The sequence below is a fragment of the Anguilla anguilla genome, chromosome 1 (genome assembly GCF_013347855.1).
Source record: "Anguilla anguilla isolate fAngAng1 chromosome 1, fAngAng1.pri, whole genome shotgun sequence".
Lineage (NCBI taxonomy): Eukaryota > Metazoa > Chordata > Actinopteri > Anguilliformes > Anguillidae > Anguilla > Anguilla anguilla.
Window position 1 is genome coordinate 44,272,538 of NC_049201.1, and position 25,460 is coordinate 44,297,997.

General features: G+C 45.8%; 1 protein-coding gene across 1 annotated transcript; it reads right to left on the reverse strand.

Moving 5' to 3' along the window:
- Positions 1 to 6,286: 6,286 nt before the first annotated feature.
- LOC118208887 (14-3-3 protein beta/alpha-like) lies at positions 6,287 to 24,448 on the reverse strand. The gene is made up of 6 exons (XM_035383854.1): positions 24,291 to 24,448; positions 19,564 to 19,869; positions 11,202 to 11,325; positions 7,885 to 8,048; positions 7,663 to 7,758; positions 6,287 to 7,438 (listed from the first exon to the last, which is right to left on the reverse strand). The coding sequence occupies exons 2-6, from the start codon at positions 19,855 to 19,857 to the stop codon at positions 7,379 to 7,381; spliced, it is 738 nt and encodes a 245-aa protein (XP_035239745.1). The 5' UTR covers positions 19,858 to 19,869; positions 24,291 to 24,448; the 3' UTR covers positions 6,287 to 7,378.
- Between the last annotated feature and the right edge of the window lie 1,012 nt (positions 24,449 to 25,460).

Genomic DNA, 25,460 nt, shown 5'->3' on the forward strand with positions numbered 1-25,460 from the left:
CCCCATAACTATACAGCACCAAGAGTTTGGCACTTTTCAGTACAGAAATAAATACAATGACCACAGACTCTCAGCCCCTAAGAACATTAATTTCTGTATCCTCAGACCACATATAAACACACAGAACTCAGATACAGCTTCATATATCCACACAATAAAGCCTCAAACTTGTGTTATTTTGTGGTTTTTTTCTTCATGTTCTTCTTTTGCCGATTTCGTCATCACAAACGCTCCAGTTCCACAGTCAATAATTCCCCCCATTGGACATTTAGCTACATCTGCCAAAAAACAACTGATGAAAGTAGCCAATATGATTGACACTGCAGTAGACAATAAAACTTACCTGACTATTCACAAAAGTGCACGACACATGGATAGATAATGTAACTGGGTGCACTCATCATTTACGCCTCACTTTTTAATGTTGGAGAGTTGCTGTATGTGCCCACTCAGATCTCAGGTTGTGATATATCCATTGGCTCATTTCACAGAGATTTATGATTATTGGCTCCAGGTAGAATTGATTGCATCCATGTTCCACCCCTTTTCCTGAGTAACCTGATGTTCTGTACTTGTTTACAAGCTGAATTTAATAATAAATGAATAAATAAACAGAATAAATTGAGGCAGTTTCAAATTCATAGTTCAAATTTCAAATATATTAATTTTCACATTTTAAATTCAAATATTTTTTAACCTTATTTTCTTCCATAGAAGTGCTGCTCACACCTTTTGCTTTTTCATTTTTCACACTGCATATCCTGTCCATATATGACCTAGAATAGAGACTCTTTCCCGGGACAGTCCTCTCCTCATCAGTCAGGCATTCCTCTGTAGTTATTCTTCTTGTGTCTCCATGACAACACGGACTTGGCCTACACCCTGGCTTTGGCTAGCCTATGTGCAACTGACACACCCAAGCTGACTGTGTGCAGCATTTCCCAGAACTTCCAAGGACAAAAACTCCCAAAGAGGGACAGGCCTGTTTGGCAAAAACCACATAATGGTCATTTGAGCTCATGGTGTGGGCTTTTTTTCCTTATCCAGAACTGGAGACACTAGTACCATAGTGGCATGAGTCTGTAAATACTGAGCACTGTACAGGGTATATTGACAACCTGTATCAAACAAGGCCATGACACCAGACCAAAGGGATTGCAAGTGGCATTAACAGGGACACTTGCAGCTTGTAATAGTGTGGCCCTCCTTCTATGCTTCTTCCACAATTGAAGCAGAACAGCATTTTCTCTGAATCTCCGGATCTATTTGCTTACTTCACTGTGAGTCACTCCCAACAGACAGTGATTCAGTGTGTATGAGTCAGCTTTCTGATGAGCAGAAGAGAGATGCAATCTCTTCAGCCTTCCTCTCGGGCCCCCCAACTGCAAACACCTCTCAGGGAGAACGGGATCAGAGCACATTCTTTTTTTTTCACTAAGCATTAAACAGATGGCAATTAGTCACAGTTGTGACAGGTCTAATTAATCTACACAGATAGGCAGTAGGCTGAATTTGTCACTCTGTCATTCTTGTGCCCTGGACATTGCACTACAGATAAAGCCAGTATTTAACAGCACGCTAACAGCTATAGCAGCAATGTGTTGGATGTCCTACTTTGCTTACAGGCCTAAAGTGACAGCACATTCAGAGGTCTTTGGTGGAGGGGCTCCCAACTTTTTGACATAGTTTTGAGCAACTATTTTCTGTGACTCATCCACCCCATTATTAAAAACGTAGATCTATATGTTCCAATATGGAATAAAAATGTTTGCAGTGTTGGGGTACAATTTGCCCAATGGCGAAAGTTTTAACTTGTATTGACCCTCAATCAATACAACTCAATATACATTTTTCTGAAACATGCAAGCAAACATTCAAAAGCAAAAACATATTCCCTGTAACAAACGTACGCAATTAACTTACAAAACTTAATATATGGAATGTAATATATGTACATTAATTATTTTTTTTGTATGCCGCATACAAAAAAAAAAAAATTAATTTTGATGTCCATGTGGGAATTAGTCTGTGTATCAGAAAGGGTTTTAGCCTGGCTACGCAACCTTGGATCTCAAGGTAAGGGCACCCAGGAAAACATTTTGGACCTTCCATTGGGCACACAGGCATGTGCAACAGAGACAAAAAAAAACTCTCAATTGTTCAGACAACATGTATAATAGTACCAAAACACACATACGGTTACATTTTTCTCACACAATACTTATTTTACTTTGTTCTTTTTGTGGTTTGATGACACTACTCACTTTCCAAAAATGTGTATTCCGTCATGCAAGGTAAAACCAACCATAGTTTGGGTATGTCAATACAGCAGTAAAAACACTGCTGCTAATTTTTCAACATTATTCTACTATCAATATCTGTGACTAAATATGGAATGCATATTTTATATTTTTTTTATTTATCAATTTTATATCAATTGATTGATAACTGGTGAAGAGGACAGTCCACGCTTTCCAACAGTATATGGCATGTTTTATTTTAAGTTTATTACAAAGAGAGAGCCCCACTTATCTGCGTGAGTGGTTGCTTCAGTACAGCATTGTGCAGTCAACTGTAACATTAGTAGTGCAGTAATATACAAGCACTCGTTGGGTTGTCATGACTTGTCATTTCACAAGTCTCGGTGGTGCTCACATTTGGAATTCTAAAGCCTTAAATAGAATAAATGGGTGAGGATTGTGCAAAAGGGTTAAGCATACATACTTACTAAAAGCAGTTGAATGGATCCACCTGGTACTTCTTCCTTATTGGAAGGCCTCACCCCAGTTCCTCTAGCCGAATCATGATCACACAGCAGCGTCTCAGCTACCATTGTTGATCAGGGAGTGAAGACAAGCATGTCTGTTATACGAGCCATATTTAAAAAAATGTATTGCTATTTTTCACTTGCTATTCTGTCAGGCTTCTTCTGGATCTGCTCCAGAACTGCTTTCCCCATCCCCCGCGTACACAGCCAGTTATATTGACAATGACATTAGCTGGTGCACTCCCCTCACTCCTGTGACACTGAGTGACCTGAGTGACTGAGGCTGCTAGCATGGCCAAAGTCGGTATGTCCACTTGATGAATGATTGATTTCTCTCAGTTGGAGTATTACATAAAGCCGATTGGCAGGGATTTTAAGCAAAACCCCCTAACTTGTTCCCCTGATGGGTCTACACTTATATCTGATACTCATAGTTGGTGCTCTAGCAAGTTGAAGACACTCATATTCAACTGCACTGTGCCTGCTGTGGCAATATCACCTTGTGACGTTATGTTGTCTATAGAACTTCAGTTTAGCTGCAGAAAAGTGAAATATTACAGAACAGAGAGACAGGACCTAGGATGTGTTTCACATAGCCAATATGCAAATTTTAACAATGTCAAAGTGTTTTAAGACTGGAATTTTTCTTTAATACAAATACATAGATCAACTGTATTTGTAGAGTGGGCAAAGAAAATTGCAGAATGCATATCAGAATGTGAAACTCAAATACAAATATGTTTGCCATAAAAAACCATGCAACAATGCAATCTCTTTGGGCAAAATAGATTAGAAATCATACTGGCCAACCACCCAGCAATGAGGGACTGAAATTGGGTTTCTGAGTTTAGTGCCGTCCTCCGGGTCTTAAGTTCATGCTGCCCACCTCTTCTCCCTTCCATGTTGCATACACCCACCTCTTCTCCCTTCCATGTTGCATACACCCACCTCTTCTCCCTTCCATGTTGCATACACCCACCTCTTCTCCCTTCCATGTTGCATACACCCACCTCTTCTCCATTCCATGTTGCATACACCCACCTGTTCTCCCTCCCATGTTGCATATACCCACCTCTTCTCACAATGTGTGCCATACAGTTTACAGGCCTATGTTGCTTAGCAATTTTTAAATCTCAAGATCTCAATGACCGTTTAATTTTATGCATGTGCCCAATTAAAAGCTTTGCGGTCAAGAGGTTAATATCAGACTCAGATGGCGTGTTAACGCAGGATTCTGCATTTTTGACACAGATAAGAGCCAAAATCACACCACATTCTATAAATGCAGATATTGGTCTTACTTTTTGATTGTTTATTGATCATATTTACACAGCCGTTGTTCATTATCAATGTCTTTTTGGCTAACAAAGCTAACAGCAAACAGAGTGAGATGTGGGTATAAAAATTGGGAGAGCTTGAGCCACTCAAATTATCATGTAATTCGTGGTGTGTAGCTCAGCAGGCCTGGGTCTACAACTAACCCTTTAATGTGAACTAGCCCTTTACGAAACGCATATGGATTACGGTAATCTGAAATTTTGCAGTATGACCACCCAGCACTGCCACTTTGCTATATAAATAAAATGCAATTATTCAAGACACATAGCCGTAGCCCAATCCAAACTATAACAGGCTGGCTCCATTAGAAACCCAACACAAATCCGCTTGAAAAGCACTTCATCTACTCTCCACTCATTAGACGGGCATCCAAAGAGCCTTCATATCCAAAATCATCAGCAGTCTCCTATAATTTCAGCTCCTGAGCTCTGTTGCTCTTGATAGAATGTATCCTATAGACAGTCCATTCAGTCTCTGAATGTGTTTATAAAGCATTTTGATACGCCTAGTTGAATAGCTGGCACTCTTCTTTGCCGTCTTCCTCAGCTGGCAAGCAGACCTTAAAATATGACTGCCAAAACTAGCTAACAGGTATGACAATTAGACACTTGGACAAGCATAGACATATTTCCCAGCAATCTTTGCATATCAGGAATTAACATTAGTATGAAAGAAATTACCACAAATAATTTCATTGAACAATTTAAACAATGTTTTCTGTAGAACGGGCATATAGGTTTTACATGATCACAGACTGTAGTACAACAAAAGCGTATTAACCATGATCGAGAGGTTTGCTTATTGAATGATATATAAAGCGGACAGCACTCATAGACCTCCAATGTGTTTTCCAATGCGTAACAAGTGACTCGTATGGAACAGTTGGCGCGTGAACGTATTTTTTTCATGCAGGGCAAGTTATCGGTGAAGTTTGGGGCCCCACTAGTTCCGACCCCGTTGCACGTCCACCTCTTTTGCCTTCCATATTGTACACAGCTGCTTTTCCCTTGCATACTGTATACACACCTATTATTAATCAATAACGCCAATTTAAGTGGACTGTATGAATGATTGGAGCGGATTTGAAAGGTTTTTTAGGCTCTGGCCCTGGCATGTAAATGAGCCTAAGCACAGTCAAGCCATTCCATTGCAAAACTGCAGGAAATAAAAATATGAGCCATCATTACATTACAGGCATTTAGCAGACGCTCTTATCCAGAGCGACTTACACAACTTTTACATAGCATTTTACATTGTATCCATTTATACAGCTGGATATATACTGAAGCAATTCCGGTTAAGTACCTTGCTCAAGGGCACAACGGCAGTGTCCTTACCCGGGAATCGAACCTGCGACCTTTCGGTTACAAGCCCAGTTCCTTACCCGCTGTGCTACACTCTGACCATCAAACTTGTCCCATCGCTCGAGCATTCAAGCAAATGAGAGCATGACCCATTAAAATGAACAAGGCAGATACGAGGCTGATGTGAGGAGCAGAACAAGCAAGGACAACGCTTCAGTACCAGTGGATTTGGACCAGACAACTCAGCTGGAAAATCAGGAGGCAAATGATCAGAGCTGCTGAAGAGAAGGGATTTGGCAGTAAATGAATACCTAGGTATGAGATCAGTAATTAACTAAATGCCAAGGTTTACTGCAGTTTACAGGAGTGTAAATTATTTGAATAGACTAGACTGGAGAGGCTTTCTATAAAAAGCAAGTTTGGTAACTAGCTGGGTAAGTCACGAGGCTAATGTTAGCTATCTTCTTAATTTAGGATGGTTATTTGGCAAAGAATAACTTCTACCATCTTATTTTAAATGCGATCAAAACTAGGTCTCGTAAGAAGACTAGGGGGGGAAAAAAACAAATTTTAGCAAGAGGCATGTTGCATGATGGTCGATTGTATATAGACCAAAAATGGTACCAAAATGAAGGCTAACTCCAGCTTCCTGCCCTGGCTCCCCAAGGTCTGCATTTACGCACCGAGGTCGCCAAAAACGCTGCAAGCCAACGGCAGGAAGTCGCACAAGATTCAGTTCTGCTTTGCTCAAACTGAAATTTTCAGAGGAGGAAGCAAGTTCAGAAAATCCTCAACAGAGCTGTGCCTAAAATCGATAAAGTGACTTGCAAATTGTGTGTTCTGGACTGATAAAATGCACCAAAAAAGACAGCATACATTAAATTATTATTATTTTTATTTCCACTTACATGAAATTACATTTTCCCTCCAAATAACAGTTATGCTTGGGTGTCCTGTATGAAAATCTCAAAGACATGAAACAAAGCTAGCCAGCATCACAGCAGTCTTCCGTAACGTCCCCATTAACTACTACTTAGCCACATGCATTTTAGGCAAGTATCAAAAGAAAATAAAATAACAAACCCTTAGTTGGAAATAGCAATTACTAGATAAGCACGTGGGAAAACTCCCACTGCTCTGATCAATATACAAGATTATAGTTACAGTCTCAAGCCTTTTTGAATGGTTGCTTTGTTCTTAGGGTTTCTATACCTCGTAATTCTGCTGCACAGGAAAATAAAAATGACTTGTGGGTACCCCAAGGTGAGAGATTGCGTTGAGCAGACAGCAAATGGAATGTTACCTTTCTTGCCCATATCTGCCGTTTGCCGTTTGGTTTAGATGCCCGGTGCAGCCAGTCTGCTAGCCGCAGATTTAAACCTGCAGCAGTGAACCCGGGACGGGTCCATGTTGGCTGCGCCGTGAACTACAGACGTCAAGAAGAATGCCAAACACTTCAAGATGACTTACATATGCTGAACATACATAGTGTATATGTATATATACACACGCATACATATACATATATATATTATGTATATATATATATATATATATTTAAAAAAAAAACTAAACTACACTTGCCACTTCTGCATGTGTGGAGAACCTGCCCTCCCCTTGCCCCCAACTCTCCACATTTTTTTTTTGTGTTGTTGCAAGGCCCCCATTGGTCCTCACATGAAAATGACAAACTGACACACCCTAACCCATGTACCATCATCCCCCACCCCCACCGCTCCCCCAAAAGAAACTAAAAATAACTAGGAAAGGAAGAGGTGACATGGTGGTGAGAGAATTAAGAGGGACAGAGACAGAGAGAAAGAGGGAGAGAAAAAGAAAGAGGGGGGGAGAGAGAGAGAGACAGAGAGAGACAGAGAGAGAGAGAGAGAGAGAGAGAGAATGAGGCAGGAATAATGAGGTGGTCTCAGTGTTGGTGAGCTTTGATGACAGGCTGATTGGAGACGAGGCCTCAGTTTTCTCGACCCTCTTCAGTGTCCTCGCCGTCACCCTGGTTGTCTGAGGTCCACAGCTGCAGGCAGAGAAGGGGAGGGGGGGATGACATCACCTCTCTATTGCTCAGATTGGGGGAGGGGGGGGGTTGGGGCCTGGAAATCCCCACATATGTCAAATCCTGACTATAAATAACTGCGGCAATGGAAAACATCTCCCCCTTAAGTCTGTTCTTCCTGGAGAGCAGAAGCAAAACTGCGCAAGGCCATTCCGAGCAGCCCGCGCCGTACTGCATATACTCACTGTCAAATTGTCTCTCAGTAGCTGCATGATCAACGTGCTGTCTTTGTAGGAGTCTTCGTTCAGTGTATCGAGTTCTGCGATCGCGTCATCGAAGGCCTGAATGATTGGGGCGGGGGTGGAGACAGGAGAGAGAAAAGGTGAGGAACGCGTACAGCTAGCTCACGGGTCACAGCCGGGGCGTTCTGACGGGCGCTCTGGCCCCCCCTCTTGCCGGACGCGTACCGTTTTGGCGAGCTGGCAGGCCTGCTCGGGCGAGTTGAGGATCTCGTAGTAGAAGACGGAGTAGTTGAGGGCCAGGCCGAGGCGGATGGGGTGCGTGGGCTGCATGTCGCTCTTGCTGATCTCGAAGGCGTCTTTGTAGGCCTCCTGCGAGGTGGTGATGGTGGCTGAGGAGGAGAGGGGAGAGGCGGGGGGGAAGGAGATGCTCAACGCGCTGACAGTACGCAGTGTCCCCGCCCGCATTATTATTATCATTGAGAAACGGGGAGCGGGGCCCAGCACCCCAAACCCTCTGCTGAGGCTGCTTTAGCACCAACGTCTGGCCACACGCAAATCACAACCATGTGCTCCGAGGATTTAAGGCGCTACAAAATTTAGCCACGTAGTGCAGCCTTCTGTGAACTGAGACACACAGGAGCCGGGAGGCTTGCACGTTCAGCATGGCGAACAGCAGCGCTCGTGGACTGTAGGAATCGCCTCTATCGGGCCCTTCCAGGGGTCTATTCAAAACGAGCGAAAAATGAAAAATAACGAAAAGGCTGCATTCCTGCAATTCCCAACGAGACAGACGCTGGCAGCCTCATAGAGAACGCGGAGGAACAGATACAAACGAACGAACAGGAAGCATACACAGGACCGGGTACTTAACATGGGAGGGCTCATTTTTTTGGAGCGCGAGAGCGTGGAGTCACTCCTTCATGGTCTGGTGTGATGAGGTGAGCGGCCGTCTCCTCCGTTTCCTACAGCGAAGCGGCACAATGGCCCGACTGTTCTGCACAAAGGGAACTCTCTCTCTGTTTCCCGCTGCCTCAGTGTCTCTCTCTCTCTCCATGAAGCCATTGTCCCTCGCCCCGCTGCTGAAGGAAAGTGACTAACGCTGGAGAGCTAACCGCAAGCCTGTCTCGTCATGTGCCGTCAGAGGGACAACTCACGTAAAATTACCCAGATAACCGGCCGGTAAACGTTAAAACAAGGCGGCAGTACGATGTTTGTGCGAATGCTAACGGTGACGTAAAAGACCCAAGCGTGTGACGGCCATACTGAGAAGGGAAACTACCGGTAAACTCCATGACTGGAGAGAAGGCCAAGACATTTCCTGGCGTAGGCTACTTCTCAGTGTAGCCCAGTTTAAACCTGTGGGGAAGTTTCATTATGACTTGCTCTTTGCAAGTCTCAGTACCCCTGGAAACAAGAATAATGGCCTCTTAACAAGCACAGCAAACAGCTCAATTGGGAAAAATGAGCAGCTACAAAACCAACAGAATACAAGGTTTTGTTTGGAGGGGCATAGTCTGGGCCATGATGTACAACTTTCCCCTTCACTTTCATTGACAAAAGAGACTATGTACATCCCAGTCAGCTTCAACTGGACTCACATTAGACCAAACATCTCCCTGTTCATGGGGGATTCAGATACTGGAACTGACCCAATATTTTCTTTCTGCGCCCATACGTTGATGGGTGTGACTGCAACAGCCAATGGCGGTTCTTCCTTTTTCGCTTCAAGTTATGAATGGGGCGACTGTGGGTCGAGAGGAAGTACAGTGCCCTTCACTTTACGCAATACAGTATTTCACAACGGAGGAGGCGCATTTAAAGCGACACGCACGCGTTATGCAACGCAGGACCTAGAGTCAGGCGTCTGAAAGGGCAGCAGAAAGCGACATGCTTCAGTGACGCAACGCCTGTAATCATTACACTGCCAGTGCAACTGGATTCTCAAAGAAAGGCAAACCGAGTCTGAAGGATCTTCTAGCCCCAGAACAGCAGTCGCAGGGGGACTCCACCAGACTGGAGACTCGAGCAGGCACAGGCAAGATTGCGATCTGACGCCCAGCTTTAGCTCAGCCTGCGGAGGACGTCAGCCACGGCAATGTGGAACCACGACGCCCGCACCCCGACAGACAGCCCACGCGCTCCAGGACGTAACGGCGGAAACTGGGCGTCCTCCTATCGGCCCTGATGCGCCATAAACAATCTCTACACATCTGGACCATGTGTAAAAAAAAAAATGGAAGTGGACAATGGCGGTAAACCAAACGTCTGGTTGCTAAAATGGGCCTGTCCTGCTCGCGCTTGCCTTCACAAGTTCACCTATGAAAGAACGCTGCTAACCGATAGCAGGTGATTGGTCAAAAGCTTACAAGATTAATCAGCTGCTGTCAGAGAGCTACAAATGCAACCTCGCCACTGATACATATATGGGACAACAAGCCCAGCTACATCATGGACATCAGCACAGCGGGGAGATGATGTTAGGAACAGTGCTAAGCAGGCCGCTGGAAACTCCACAGACATGGCGGTAATCATGATCTACCAGGAGTTCAGGTTCCAAATGGCTCTCATAGAACAAATCCAACTACAGATATTCTTACAGACTCAACAAAATAAGATCCCTCTAATGGGATCCTTCACGTAACTCGGTCACTAGGCAACACAAAATCGATTCCTGAAACCGGCCACGCGTCGTATTCATTTTGCATTCATATTCATTCATTTAGTGACTGTTCTGAAGTTGAGGACTGCATCATTACCTACACAGCAAAAGGAGAAACACCACCGCCCACTGAAGATCTGAACAATCCAAGAGATGTCTAGTCATTATTTTATTATTTCTTCACTGCATAAAATGTTTTGATATCTATAACATGGATGAAAAAAATACCTCTGAAGAGTGCTACCCTCCAAAGGGAACCCCAAAAAACCTAAATAGTGCTTTCGAGAGAAGCCAGAGCTTGTGAGCAACACTGCCTTTAATGATGCGACTACGTAATGCCACATCTGATTGGACCTTGTGCTGAAGGTAAGCGAGCAGAACGAATACACACTCAGACAGGCCCAGGTCAGAGGGAGTGGATGCCTGACCTCTGGAACATGGGTAAAGCCACAGCGTTAGTGTTGTGTGCCTCTGGTGGAACTAGCGGTTTCCGTAAAAAAAAAAAAGAAAGAACCATTTTGGTGAAATTCCCAACCAGCAGGGGGCGACTGGGGTCCCGTTCGCCTGCTTGCGTGGGCGGGCGTGCCTGGACCTGCTCGGCCGGTGGAACGGGGCCCTGGGAACACGCCCCTGCAGCGGGGCAGGGCCTCTCCTCCCCACTACAGGCGTTACAGGCACATCACACGCAGCCACGCCCAGCGCACGCCCATTCCAACAACTACCACTGCCCAACCACTGGGGCCCAAGACCCTCCGTGCTGCACCCGATCTGCCCCGTTATCCGGATCCGCCCACAAAAGCACTGCAGAGCCGGATTATGACTCCCCGTCCAGCATCCCCCACCCCTCCTCATTCCCTCAGAGCACGGTGGGGGGTGGGCTTACCGGTCTTCTCATCCCCCACTGCCACCTCGGCTAAGTAGCGGTAGTAATCCCCTTTCATTTTCAAGTAGAACACCTTGCTTTCAGGTGGGGTGGCTCTTGGGATAAGGTACTTGTCCAGAAGACTCTGAGGGGAAAGGAGAAGAAAAAAGACAGGAGACAAAATATTAGAAAACAAGTAGAATGTAACACTTTACACACACGCAAAAACATCCACCACATGGTTATTACAACTAAGTCCAGTTATTTTATGTTTTTTTTTTTTTTGCAACCCAATATAAAGAAAACACAACAGCAACAAATAACCAGTAAGCATGTTCAATTCAAAGGCACAAACCAATGCAAGAAACCTGTGTGACCACATGGACTTGACAGAATCTGTGGATTTTACGGCACTGATGACAGTACTACGGCAACAGTCTTCCCTCTTTGGCAATGGGACCCAACTATAACTGCAGAGTTAGGTACGCATTCTTTAATCATAACCTCATGTAGAGTGAACGGTAATGTTTACAGCATGAGATGGACCGTAATGGGTGCTGTGATGAAGACGTGGACTTATAAAACAATGGTAAAACCAACAGACTTTTAGCAACTCTCTTAGTTTTTCTCGAGCACAGTGCTGCAAAGGTACGTGTACTGCAGATCCACAAAGTTTGTACGCATTTACACAAGTCAAATTCCGGGGGTGAAAATGCTCATTCTGGATTCAGTGGCTTGTTAAAACAGCGCGGCCCCCATTGAACATCTCTTACACAGTCACACACACAAGAGCTCAAGTGTTACGGGCAAGCAGATGCTTTTGGGATGGGGGGGGAGGGGATGCCAGGAATTTTGCACTTTTGCACAATACTTTTCAGAGCATTTCCTCCTTGCAGAGGCTGAATTACAGACATCTTCTATTTATGGTGTGAAAGTTAGCGCAAGCGCGAGCACAAGCCCACGTGCGTTGGGTACCCCCCAGCACAGGCCCCAACCGAACTCCGGACTGATGCAGTTCGCCCAGAGGACCCCGCGCCTCCGGGTCTGGAAGCCCGCAGAAACCGAACCGAAGCCCTGATCTGACCTGACGACTGCGAAGCCGGTAGGCAGGCCACCCTGTGAACAAGGATAGGGAAACGCTAACCCGCCAAGCGGTGCTGTTGGGTCCGTTAAGACAAATGCCCGCCTTACAGGGTGCCACCATTTCTCAAACGAGTCACCCTGTAGCCACAGAAACCCCAGGGCAGCCATCTTTTAGTAGACACCCTGCCGTGTATTTAGTAGACATCCTCCGTGGACGGAGTGTAGCACAGTGGCTAAGGAACTGGGCTTGTAACCGAAAGGTCGCAGGTTTGATCACCGGGTAGAACACTGCCGTTGTACCCCTGAGCAAGGTACTTAACCGGAATTGCTTCAGTATATATCCAGCTGTATAAATGGATACAATGTAAATCGCTCTGGATAAGAGCGTCTGCTAAATGCCTGTAATGTAATGTAATGTGTATAACTGTAGCCTAGCTCTATGTCTGCGCTCATCAACTGACACGCGACGCTGTAGGAACCGATCCCGACACGCGCGGGTTCTCACGGCCGCACCCAACCGGATCTGTGTGACAGCTCAGCACGGAAACATGCCTCAATTTCAAAAGAAAGTGGTTGCGCTATGAGCGGTGTAAAAATAGCAAGAACAGTAAAAATAAAGATACTTCCTGGACGCGCTTCACTGCTGCGACATCGCTGCACCCTGTGACCCATGTCCCCCGGCACGCCGCGTTAGCACAGTTAGCGCAGCCGCACTCTGCGGCTGGCGTTCGGCTGCGCGCTGACCCTCGGGGCAGAACTGCGTTCGAAGGCTGCGCTCGGGGCGAAAGTGACTCATTCACAGGCCTTCCCATTTTTCACTCAACACGCTCCAGGGACCCACGCAACTGACAGCGTTTCCCCACGGCATTCCGAGAAGCAGGTACGCCGTTTCGACAAAGCGAACGTGGAAACGGCGACGCCCAGAAAACGTCTCGGAGCATCACCACCTCCCTGCGCGTCTGGGAATTACAGGTCGGCCTTACCGCTGAGTGAGCTGGCACAGCAGCGCTCTACCCTTGGGTCTGCACTCCAAGCAACTGCATCAAATGTTAATGCCTTTATTTCCCTCTGACAAGCGTGCCATGTTTCGGCCGAGGGTTCGGCCCCTGTCTCAGCTCTACGGTCCACGCCGCGGGAGGGAGATGACGGCAGGCCAATAAGGGCAGCTACCAGACGGGACTACGCCGCGGCGTTCGGGAGGAGCAAATTCGGTCCAACCGTGTTCTCGGTCAGAGCCAACCCTTGAACGCCAAGTGAAATAAGACCGTAACAAGCATTCCACTTTTAAGCAAGAACTCGGCACAAAACTATCCTGCAACCTGAAATAGTCTCGAAAGACCTGCGGCACTGCATTACATTCGCCCTACTTGCATACAGCTGTCATTAGTGTGAACATTTATTTTAATTACTTTACATACTTATGTAACACGTCAGTCTGATGATGTAACATCTGTGTTTGCCTGTCCAGGGACTACGGGCGAAAATGAGCTCGATAGCTAACTCTGGCATGCTGACATGACTGAACACTTAGTAGATCAAAATAAAAATTGTTTAAAAAATTGCATGATTTATGCATTTAAAAAAAAACATTTTCTTATAGTTGGACTAGATGAACACACATAACCCCAGTCACAAAAACGGCATGTAGAATGTAGCTACTGAATGTACAGTACAGGTACAAGAGCACTGTTCTAAGGTCAGGGCTATATTTACAGAGTGGATTGTGAGAACTGCACTTTTCTGGCAATCCTGCATATTAGTTCAGCGTAAAGCAGAAAAATCAAGCACCGTGTGTATTAGGGGATGGCATCTGCCCAACAGACAAAAATATCTCAAAAATAAATAAATACATAAAACCAAAAGTAGTTTTGTAAAATCCCACCTCATTTGTTTAATGTGGGGGGGGGGGAAGAGACGGCTCCCTCCCACAAAATGTAAATTCCAGCTCAGACTGTACTAATCCAGAGGACAGGCCAGCCAGCAGCTGCTGCGTGGGGCACAGCTGAGAGGGCATGCATAGGGGGCGGAGCTGGGACTCTCGGTTTGTGCAATCGGAAGGGTGGGGGTTGGAACACAAAGCGCCGACAGAGGTAGCCCCTCCCCCTCTGGGTCGAGTCGAGAGAGAAGGGCCCCACACAGCAGCGCCTTGGGGAGCGGGCGTGACCTCCCCCTCTCGTCTCTCCTCTCCGGGGACGGCGGGTCAGCAGCCCAGAACGGTGGCTCATCTGCTGTCATTATGGGATTATGACCCTATGACTCAGCCCGCTGGATAATGCACCTCCACCGCCGCCGCCGCCGCTCGCTGTGCTCCAGCAAAAACCGAGCCCGCGCGCAGCCAGACCGGGCCCCGGGGGGGGGGGGGTCCGGCTACAGCCGCCCCACCACGGCCCATGCACTTACTCCCCCCAACAGCGGTTTCGACGTCTTCCTTTTGTCGTTTCCTGTCAACCAACGGCACACGTTCAAAGCTCGAGTGTGGCTGCGTTTTTTTGTTTCCAGTCAGACGCTGGTCTGTCTGAGAAGTCGGACTGATGCACGTAAATGACAGGCTCGGATGTCCACGTAGTTACATATTCACACAAACGCACTGCTTTTTTTCAGCAGGACTCAGAAGACAGGTCTTTCAGGCACACTGAACACACACTTTGTGCAAGCAAGCCCTGCGGTGTTGAAATGGCTCTCCCCTGCGCTGCTCAACGCCTGTGTGACCATGAGTCCGGGGAGCTTTATCTCAGACATCTGAAATCCGCAGCAGAGAAGCTAGTTGAGAAACCCGACTTAAACATCCAGTGAATTTTGCTCGCCATTTATTTTGAGTAACACAGGAAATATTAAACTTGTGCAGGAATGCATTCATTGTGACCAGTTCACCAATGAAAGCATCAAGCATTCTTGGCGTTCAAGCGTTTGCCAACAACCTTGCTGCTCGACGCACACAGTGGAATAGCTAGCGTGCCTAGCTTATACCCTCCCATTGTTCAGAAAACAATCAAGTCACCAAATTTTGAGATAAATAACCTTAGTCTGTCAACCACGCCTGTTGTGACAGAGACCTCCATAATGTTTGGGTCATACATTTTTTCTTGATTAGACTCTGTACTCCACAATTTTAGATTTGTAATCAAACAATTCACAAGCGGTTAAAGTGCAGATTCTTACTTTATCATCTCAAGGGTATTTTTATACATTTTGGTTTCACCATTACCGCACTTTTTACACTTATAAAAAGCTGAGAATCTGCAATTCAACCACATGAAAAAATCTCTATGGCTTTGTTCCAAACTTGGTTTTGTTTCTTGCATAACACAGCTCAAATTATACTACAGTCTGCGGATGCCTGGCACTTTGGCCTTAATGGCCTTTTAAAAATAACTCCCCGTGGGTCAATTTCCTCTGGAAACTTGATAAATCAAGACCTTTAACCAAAAAGCCCCAAATTAACGATCAATAGTATAACAGCTTTCAGAACATTCCTGAAATAATGACATTTCAGACTCTTATAATACCATCCTACACTGGGACTACTGCTATTTATTGAGGGTGTAGCAGATATTTTCGCGCTGCTGGCCATATTCAAAGTTTGACCTTGAACTTAAACGTTAAAATCAACAATTTTAGAACAATAATGTAACAGCAAGGGTAACAACACAGAAATAAAGCCCACATAACCTGAAAACCTACTGCCATAGTTAGTAGCCTTACCCTTAAAATGACAGAATTTGAGGTCTGGAAAACTAGCCAAGCTGATACTCCTAATTTATCCATTTTATTATGTTCCGAGTTTTTTGTTCTATCCTTTAACAATATAGCCTTTTAATCAAGGGGAAAAAAAATAAAACGCTGGCATTGGTCACAGCCTCAGAAATTCATGCTGGTCATTCCTGATTCCCCTCATCAACCAACCATTTCTGATGTGAACCACCAACTTAGCGAAAGTGCACACAGCAGTGAACACAGGCAGACACCTGAAAGATCAGCTAACAGGGGTTCTGTACACATTTTTCAGGGAGAAAGAACTCATTTTCCCTTGCCTTTTCGGTTTTTGAAAGGCTGCACTTTATTATGGTGCACCAGGTTTTGCCCCCTGCGGTTGCCATGCAACATCTATCCGATTAACCCAGCAAGGCTTCATTTTAACTGCACCTCCTGCTGGGTACACCCCTTCTCAGGAGAGATTTGCAATTCTCCAGCCACAGAAATCCCTGTACCATCCTGAATAAGTACTGCCAATTCTGATATGGATCAAAAATATGGGGAGAGCAGGAAGGGGGAGGAGAGAGAAAAAAAAGACAATTGTAGCTATCATTATCCACGACACAGGTTTGAATAAGGCTTTCTATATCCAACACCCAGAGCACATTAAATTCTGGTATTTCCTGTAATTCTGGCTGTTATGAATATATTAAAACATATTAAATAACCTGCACAGGTTTTAGCTGTGGGGAAAAGTGTAGACACCAAGAAAAAAATGGCAAGAGCTCTGGGATGTCCCTGCAAAGCTGTAGCACATGCCCGCGTGACGGCAGCGCAAAGAGATCTACCGTTGGCCCCGCCTTCTTCTACTCTCCCGGTACTCCCCTGGGATCATGCAAGATGACAGGGCCAGTCATTTATGGAAGTAGGAAAAATAGCTTAACAGTAATGACACTCTGCAAACCATAATAACGGTGACTCCACAATCTTGCTCCAAGACGCTGGTGTGATGGAGGGGGTGGCCTCCTCTCTGAAGGGCTGCTCTTGGCTGACACGCCAGGCCCACTCAATGCTCTGAGCTCTGCTGGACAGGACAGCAGGGTCCTCCGGGCGGCCCTGCGGCGCACACACGCGCAGCCGGCCTCCACACGCGCTAGGCCCGAGGCGTTTCACGCTCGGCTCCGAGAATTACGCCCGCCCTGCCGGTCTGAGCCGGCCCCTCAGAGATAATTAAAAGCGCTCGGCCTGGAGTCTGGTTGCTCTGCGGCTGAAAACGCTGCTGTGGCTCGGGATGAGCTCTTAAGAACCCCCTTTTTGGTTAACCTGGGCGAGGCTTCGGCGAATCACAGTGCGGTACGGCTCGAGAGCTGCCCAGGGTGGGAGAAATGTAGCACCTCCCCCCCCTGCTTCCTCTGGCAGTTACTGGCAGTGGGCGGGGTCAGACGCTGGACCAATTCATTGAGGAGAAGATTACAACAGAAACATGAATGGAATGCCAGAACTGCAGCATTTCCTTTTTTAGCACAGAGGCTCTACATTACCTCACAGCCAGGGGCACTGTGGGCCCCTCCACGGCTTTATCCGGCAGGAGCACGGGCCTCCGCTAAGCGCCAGCGCTCTATCCGTGGGCTTTGCGTGGCACGCAGTGCTCTGCCCAATGTCCCCCCACTTTTGGCGCCCATACGCCTGCATGCCCGTCCAGGCACTTCCCCTGGGGGCAGAGGCAGCCCTGACCTGGGATCCTCCCTCCTGAAGGACAGCCCTGACCTGGGATCCTCCCTCCTGAAGGACAGCCCTGACCTGGGATCCTCCCTCCTGAAGGACAGCCCTGACCTGGGATCCTCCCTCCTGGAGGACAGCCCTGACCTGGGATCCTCCCTCCTGGAGGACAGCCCTGACCTGGGATCCTCCCTCCTGAAGGACAGCCCTGACCTGGGATCTTCCCTCCTGGAGGACAGCCCTGACCTGGGATCCTCCCTCCTGGAGGACAGCCCTGACCTGGGATCCTCCCTCCTGGAGGACAGCCCTGACCTGGGATCCTCCCTCCTGAAGGATAGCCCTGATCTGGGATCCTCCCTCCTGAAGGACAGCCCTGACCTGGGATCCTCCCTCCTGAAGGACAGCCCTCTCTGCACAGGGACACCTGAGTCAGGAGCATGCTAATGAGCCTGGCTGAAGGAAGGACCCAGCTCACGACAAGCGATTACAGCGAACGAGGCCAACTCATCTGGATTAGTGTCAAAGCACTTCACCGACGGCAACAGGCCTGGAGAGCTGCAAGAATATCGATGGAAGAGTTTGACGTTTGTGGTTCGATGGCGGACCAAGAGCGATGCACATCTCTCTTCAAGTCAGGCTACACTTGCAGTAGAGAATGAGAAATGAGGAACTCTGATAAGAGCAGGGGTTTCCCCAGATTTCTGAATAGCCAGTCAGGTGAGAAAAGCAGCCACCTAGGGATGTTGGTAGCAGGGAGACAAATTGTTCTGATGACATGATTTTGTTTGGCGTGGGTGGGGGAGGGTCCAAGGACCTGAACTGATTGCGCAGATTAACACATTCATCAGACTGTTCAGCCAGTAGCCATGCTGGTCTCTACCACCCCCGCCTCATGAAATTTAGTGATTGCTCCACCTAAAAGTATTCGCCATTTAGCTGCCAGCTGGCACATGGGTCACTCCATCAAAGAGTCACAGTGATTGGGTGAGAGGGCAGGTAAAGCACCACTGGTTGCAGTCACCGAGGAGTTCCCCAAGCACCAGCTCTCGCTATACAGCCAACTACAGACCTCCGTTTGGATGGCTACTTTTAGACATATTCTTAAGGTTTGCTAATAACGTAGTAATTCCGTCTTAGGAAAAAAAGTCTTCCCTGCTGCCAAAGCCCCAATCTGGCTACTTTTCTCAACTGGCTGGCTACTACACACACTTATCTTGGTTTCGTAGACATAAACCAACTAACTCATTTTCAACATGCTTGATTTGTATCCCCAACCTACATTTTACAGATAGACAGGGAAACCAGGCTTTAATCAAAGACACAAGCTTCAAACAGGAAAAACTCCATTCATTGTTCCAACAAACCTTAAGGATGAGGGGGTAATGTCACAAATGCTCCCCCTATCTGACAGTAGAGGGTTCAACCATTTCCACACTGGGCAAATCTGAGTGTATAAATAATGGACTACACTTGCCATGAATGTGGTGTGCAGGAGTCTTATTCCTGAGCCCATATTCCCTGGGCTGAGTGATGAATGTCATTTTGGAGTTCTGTGCAGAGGGTTACAGCTACATGCAATGGGAGTCCACACTGATTTTTACTGGTGCCATCATTGTAACAAAATAAAATAAAAATAGATACACTATTCAAGTTTGACAATGTAGTCAACCAGTTAGCCAGCCAGCCAACCATTAATGAAATTCAGGTCAATACAAAGCTAACCCCTTACTGGCTAAAAAGCAATCAAGCTATCCGTAATCTCAAATTAAGCATGTTTCATTGCTTTGAACAGAAAACCAGAACAACTGGACATTTGGCCAGTTAGCCAATGGTATGTCCACTGTGCAACCATGCCGGTCGGAAATTTTTCAACCTCTGCCTAGCTCACCAGCACGTCCTTGCAGATCTCCTTCAGCTCCTTCTCGATCTTCTCCCGGTACTCCTTGGCCATCTGCTGCTTCTTCTCGTTGCCCTCTGTCTTCTGCTCGATGCTGGACACCACCCGCCAGGAGGAGCGCCGGGCGCCCACCACGTTCTTGTAGGCCACCGAGAGCAGGTTGCGCTCCTCGTTGGAGAGCTCGGCGCTGTCCTCCGTCACGGCCTTCATGGCGGCCGCCATGTCGTCGTAGCGCTCCGCCTGCTCGGCCAGCTTGGCCTTCTGCACCAGCATGCTCTTGTCCATGGCTGCTCAGTACTGAGGAGAGAGAGAGCGAGCACCGGTCAGCACACTGGACGCCCATACGCAGCGCTGTCACGTCCCCATCACCCAACCCTCTTACTCATTACAACGCAACTCCGGTAAAAATTCACATCATACACTATCCAAATGAAAAAAATCCAACTTCATACATACACATTTCATTATATTAATACACCCTTCTCCACAATGTTAACTTATAGACTAGCAACACGCTTGGAATTCCTTAATTGCGATTTGTGCATGTAGTCAGTTTCAGGTGTTTCCAACAGGCACAGGTGAAAATGTGTTGCAAAAGAAATTGGAGAGTACATCCGACCATTGACCTCATTCTTTTGGAAGGTAAAATAACAGAGTTGAACTGGAGAAACAGAAGGAGAGTGTTAGCTGAGCTGAAAAATCACAAGAAGATACCCAACGGTACAGAGGCATCTCCAGCCTCCTCAAACTGGCCAAGTGCCAGGGAAACGTTCTCTGATCCTCTCACACACACAGTAGGCTAATTGTCTGCCAAGTTATTTTGTATGTATTGTATTAATTAAATCACAATAATTGTAAAACTGGATCAATAAAGTGCTTTTTAACAGGACATTTTCAATTTTGTACAAGTAATTTCCACCATTGGATGGACAATTGGCCCAAAAAATTAATGTCAAGCCCTGCTTAAGTAGATAGCTAAAAGTAACTCATTTCATAATGGTTCTTACATAAAGTAAATGGATAAATAAAACCAGTCAAATTAATGAAAGGGAGAGTTGGTTGTCTGCAGCAGTAAAAACAAGACGAAAAATAACACTCAGTAACCGGTAGTGCTGGACACTCCCTGAAAGCAAACGACACACAAAAAAAGAGCAAACACCGCTAAGTGGGGAGATCACAACTGGCCAAGTGAAAATTTATGCTTTGTGAAGGTCTAAACAACATTTCTGCAGTTACACAAACAGAAGGTCTACACCCACAAGAACTTCAATGGCTGCTTCAGAAGCTGACAAAACGATTGTGCAAGTGCAAATTCCCCTTGCTGCTACCTCTTGATCTATAAACGACATGAAAAACCGCAATCAAGACATCCGCACATGCACTCACAGGACGTGTGAAGCAGAAATGGGTAATAGCTCACTAAAATTTATAATGTCTCTGCCATCCATGCCTACTGGCATTAAAAATAGTGCATAAAAAATAAAACAAATACTCAATAAAAGAACACTTTCCATTTCAACCAGGCAATCTTGGAGTGGTTTCTGTGACTACAAAATATCTAAGAGTCTTGCCTTTACCCCAGGTTTGACTCTTGTTTTAATCTCCTAGCCAAGTCGGAAACGTGACTCAGTTTTGTCTACCAGTTTTGTCTGCAACAGTTTTACAATGAGGATTATGGACTGGGCCTTAGATCAGTTAACTTCAGAGTAAAACTAAAGGCAGGCACAATTAATCATTACCAGTTCCTTTGAGAGTGGGAAATGAGGGGTGGGAGACTTAACTTGGGCACAATTTGCTGATGCAAACCAGTTTATTTAAATCCATACTCCAAATGTTCTACTGGCCTGTTCAGTAGTATTAACTCAAGGGCAAAAAAACTACAAGCATGTTTTTAACAAGCAGAACAGCATTAGCCTACAAGATGTTTCTCCTCACAGCTGAAGACAGTGAAGCATTCTGAAATGCCCCCTCACCCCTGGCAAATTGACAATGACAGCCGTTTGTTTCCCAACAAACGTTCATCTGCCTAAACAGTGGAAAAGGTCATTCATACAAAGCTTCTTGAAATCAGGACTAAACATCTGCTTCCCACATTATGTGTTTCTTGTCAAACATTTATTGTTAAGTGACTCGCTAAAAACCAAGCTACTTTCTGTGAAACGTTTTTCAAACTTTGTACCTTGGAAAATTCAAATCTGCAAAAGTACATCATTAATGACCTGAAATTCACAAAACAGCTACTCTAATCTGTGCCATTTTGATGTTGTGTCAGAAAACTGCTGTAACACCCACCTTGCTACTACTATGGCTAAAATTCTGCAGACAGGGTCACATTATCCAAGCCACATGGACTACAGAAACCAGCCGAACTCCCTGTAACTTCGACTGCCATAAATCAATATCCACTTCGACTGTCTGGATCATGTAGGATGGCCCACGGGTTTTATGTCACTTTCCCTGACAGCACTGGTTTGCAATGCTCAGTCAGACCCTAATTTTCCAGCAGCGCTCTCGAAAACGTGAGACCCAAGGTACGCGCATCAACTACTGAACCCCAGTACATGGCATGCAGCGTTTGTCAAGACAAAACCACTAAAACACGAGTCCGCTGCACGTAATGACAAACGTGCCTGAATCGCCCTGGTGTACGTTTATACAGTTAGACAGCGCGCGATTTGATTCGGTAATTGTATGTCAAAATGCCCTGCCGGAAACGCACTTACGCATAGCTAATTGAAAATTCATAAAATCAGAGGGAATGACGAAACATTGTTAGCCGACAGCTGTAACAGCCACACTTGAACGCCAGATACCCCAAAGACACAGCAATATTAAATGACCGACCAAGGCAATGCAAGATTTATATAACATTAAGAGTTACAATTCGATGTTAGCCAACTTCCGGGTTACCAATGAATGAGATAGTTTTAGAGACTAAAGTTTGCTAATTTAAGAAATTGGGCTGTAACGTTATTTAGTTGTATCTATCGTTTGAACAACTGGCTAGATATAACAAGCAAGATAAGACAGCTGGGTAATAAACAGCTAGCTAAAATTGCACAGATACGTCCATATGTTTACCCGTTTGTCCAATACCTGCACGTTCAAACAGAAATGGCCAACATTAGCTAGCTCACTGTGTTAAACTGACTGGTATCCACTCGCAGTCCAAACACTGCTATTATCGAAGTAGTTAGCCTAAGGTGGTGCTGCGAAAGGAAAAATGCGGATATGTTCTCGTTCCTCACCACACCCAGTCCCTTACCTATTGGGAGCACCAAGTTTCCTTAAATCGCTACACATGATGGTAGTGTGTAGCTATTACCATATTCCCCACACAATCTAAAAGCTAGTCCACATAGATGCTAGCCGAAATAGCTAAGAAGCAACCCGGCTTAGCCATGTCATCAGTTGACTGCACGGGGCAGATCCGGAAATCACTATAGATTCTAACGTTACTAGAAACTCCCTGAATTAAGAGCCAGAATGTTTGGACAAACAACCATGGCCAAAAGTGAATAACTAATTTGTAGCCAACTAAGTTAGCTAGTATATTTATTTAAACAGCTCCAAATCGCTGTCGGGTTAAAAAAGCTATCTTTGCTAGCCAGCCATTCCCCTCGTGACCCGCTTTCTCAAAGGCGGCACAACGTTCAAATACAGTATACCAAGAACGTGTCATTACGTTGTTAGCTAGCGAGCCATCAACCGTATCTACTACACATTGCAAATGCAAAATGTACATACACCTATCAATCTCATTTCAATTAAGGATGCCAAATTGTTCGACATTTTACGACCAGTCTATGTAGCGAGCTAGCTGCTACCGTGCACGAACTCGCAAACTAGCTAGCAATAATATGGAGGCTGACCCGACCCAGCCCATTCTGAAAAGTATAGACGCAAACTCATTCGTCCTGGTCTTCTCATTCACAGCATCACTAAATTATGGTAAAACATCAAATGTCAAATTATGCAACCGTCCACATTAAACAAACTACTACTAAAACGAACTTGTGATTCGGCACTAGAAAAATTACTTTAAAACAGATTGAATGAGGCAAGCAATCTAGACAGCGTTAGCCAACATAGCTACATTCTGTTAAAATGGAGAGATTGAGCCGATCTTGTCCCGAAAAGATAGTGCAAGCTAGTTAGTCAACTTGCAAGACAACGTTAACCAGTTAACCTGGCTTTATGGCTAGTAACAACATTGCTAATCATCAGTCCGCGAATTAACAACATATAATACATTTTAACTAACGTACCCAGCGAGCTAAATATTAACACCTGGCTGCTGGGCTGGGCTGAAGAATAAATCAAGTTAGCGCTAGCTAGTTTCCAAGACAATTAACGTTAGTAACGTCCGTTAGCCGTAACGGAGTGAAAGCAGGTAACGTTAAGCGGCCAGCTAAGTAACGCTAGCTAGGTGACTAAATTTCTAAATGAAACATTAAGAATTGACTTTATTACTACAGGAGACAAGAGATAACCAAAGCCGTCGGTACAGCTGAACTATCTGGCTACACAAAGCTCCGAAACCAGCGCAACGCTTCATTGTTCTGCCTAACGCCTGTTAGCAAGCTAGCATGCTACATGGAACACACATCTCATCAGATCAAATTGTTCGCCTACATCCAACTCAACGATAGGAAAAACGATGTCATGCTAAATATCTCTGATATATATGCCGATATTATTTGTAATCCTTAGCTTACCTGAGTGTGTGAGACAATGGTGTTCTTGCTCTGGCTACACAGCTGATTCTCGCAGGCGGTCTGTCTCGGTCTAATCCACGGGGTTTCCCTCCAATCACACCAGCCCCAGGAGCAGAGACAGGGCAGGGAGTGGTGACGTCAAACGCTACCAGGGCAACCGTTGATTGACGTGCTCTGTGATTGCTCGAAAACCGACCCGAGACTCCGGCCTGAAGTGCACGCTTTTCCCTCCACTTCTCTGTAATCACCGCCCATATCCTACTCGTCTGCACTCCCCCTCCTTGCCTTGCCATATTTGTCCTTTCACACAGTGTTGTTAGTTTATTTCCCTCTCCCTTTTCACAGAATACCATACCATGTCACTCTCACCTCAATGATTCATTCCTTTCCCTAAATTATTTGAATGCGTAAGGAATAAGTGGTTGTTATAGCCATTGGTGAATGACACGCAAACAAGCAAGCAGCAGGGAGGGGAAGTTCTGTCAAAACTGGATGACCAGTTTTGTCCAGCACATAAAACCACTCTGTAGTCATATGAGCATACTTAATCTGGGAGTGTGTAACACATGAATGTGAAAGGAATGGTAAAGAACGTCCATGTTGCACATACTGTATATCTCAAGCTGTCAAAGTGAAAAGGCATGTGGACTTATTTTCACCTTTGTATGTGAATGAAACACATTCAATCAACAGTCAATGCAGAGATCTTGTCTCTCATATCTAGGTTTATATGGAGCTAATGAGGCATATGGCAAATTTATGTTTACAAAAAATACACCCTAATCTGAAAAAGTAAGTCATCCGTGTCAGAATACTGAAATAAAAAATTAAATTAAATTAAAAAACAGCTAGCATCTCCAATTGCACCCAAACGTGGAATGTCCAATTTGCGAACTATGTACAAGCGTGCTCATATTGACCACTGCTGACGGCTCGGGAGAATGATGACAACTTGTGGTTCTCTGACGAAACATGCAGTGCCAGCCAGATTCTTCTTTTTACATCGCAGCCACAAGCCAAACGCATGCTGAGTGGGGGCAGAGGAGACCCAATCATACGTGTGTGCAGAGCAAGCTACAGGCGCTCGGGCGGCCGACAGGGGTTGCTTGAGCAATGAACACTGCTATCCCCGCCGACTGAATCCCTCCCATACATCCCTTGGGTGACACA

What these genes read in the sequence shown, in the direction of transcription:
- LOC118208887 (XM_035383854.1), bottom strand. Translation starts at nt 19,857, where the DNA reads ATGGACAAGAGCATGCTGGTGCAGAAGGCCAAGCTGGCCGAGCAGGCG. An exon ending in AGATCTGCAAGGACGTGCTG is followed by an intron (nt 11,326 to 19,563) that starts GTGAGCTAGGCA and finishes CTTTCCCCTCAG; the next exon opens with AGTCTTCTGGACAAGTACCT. An exon ending in AGTGGGGGATGAGAAGACCG is followed by an intron (nt 8,049 to 11,201) that starts GTAAGCCCACCC and finishes TCTCCTCCTCAG; the next exon opens with CCACCATCACCACCTCGCAG.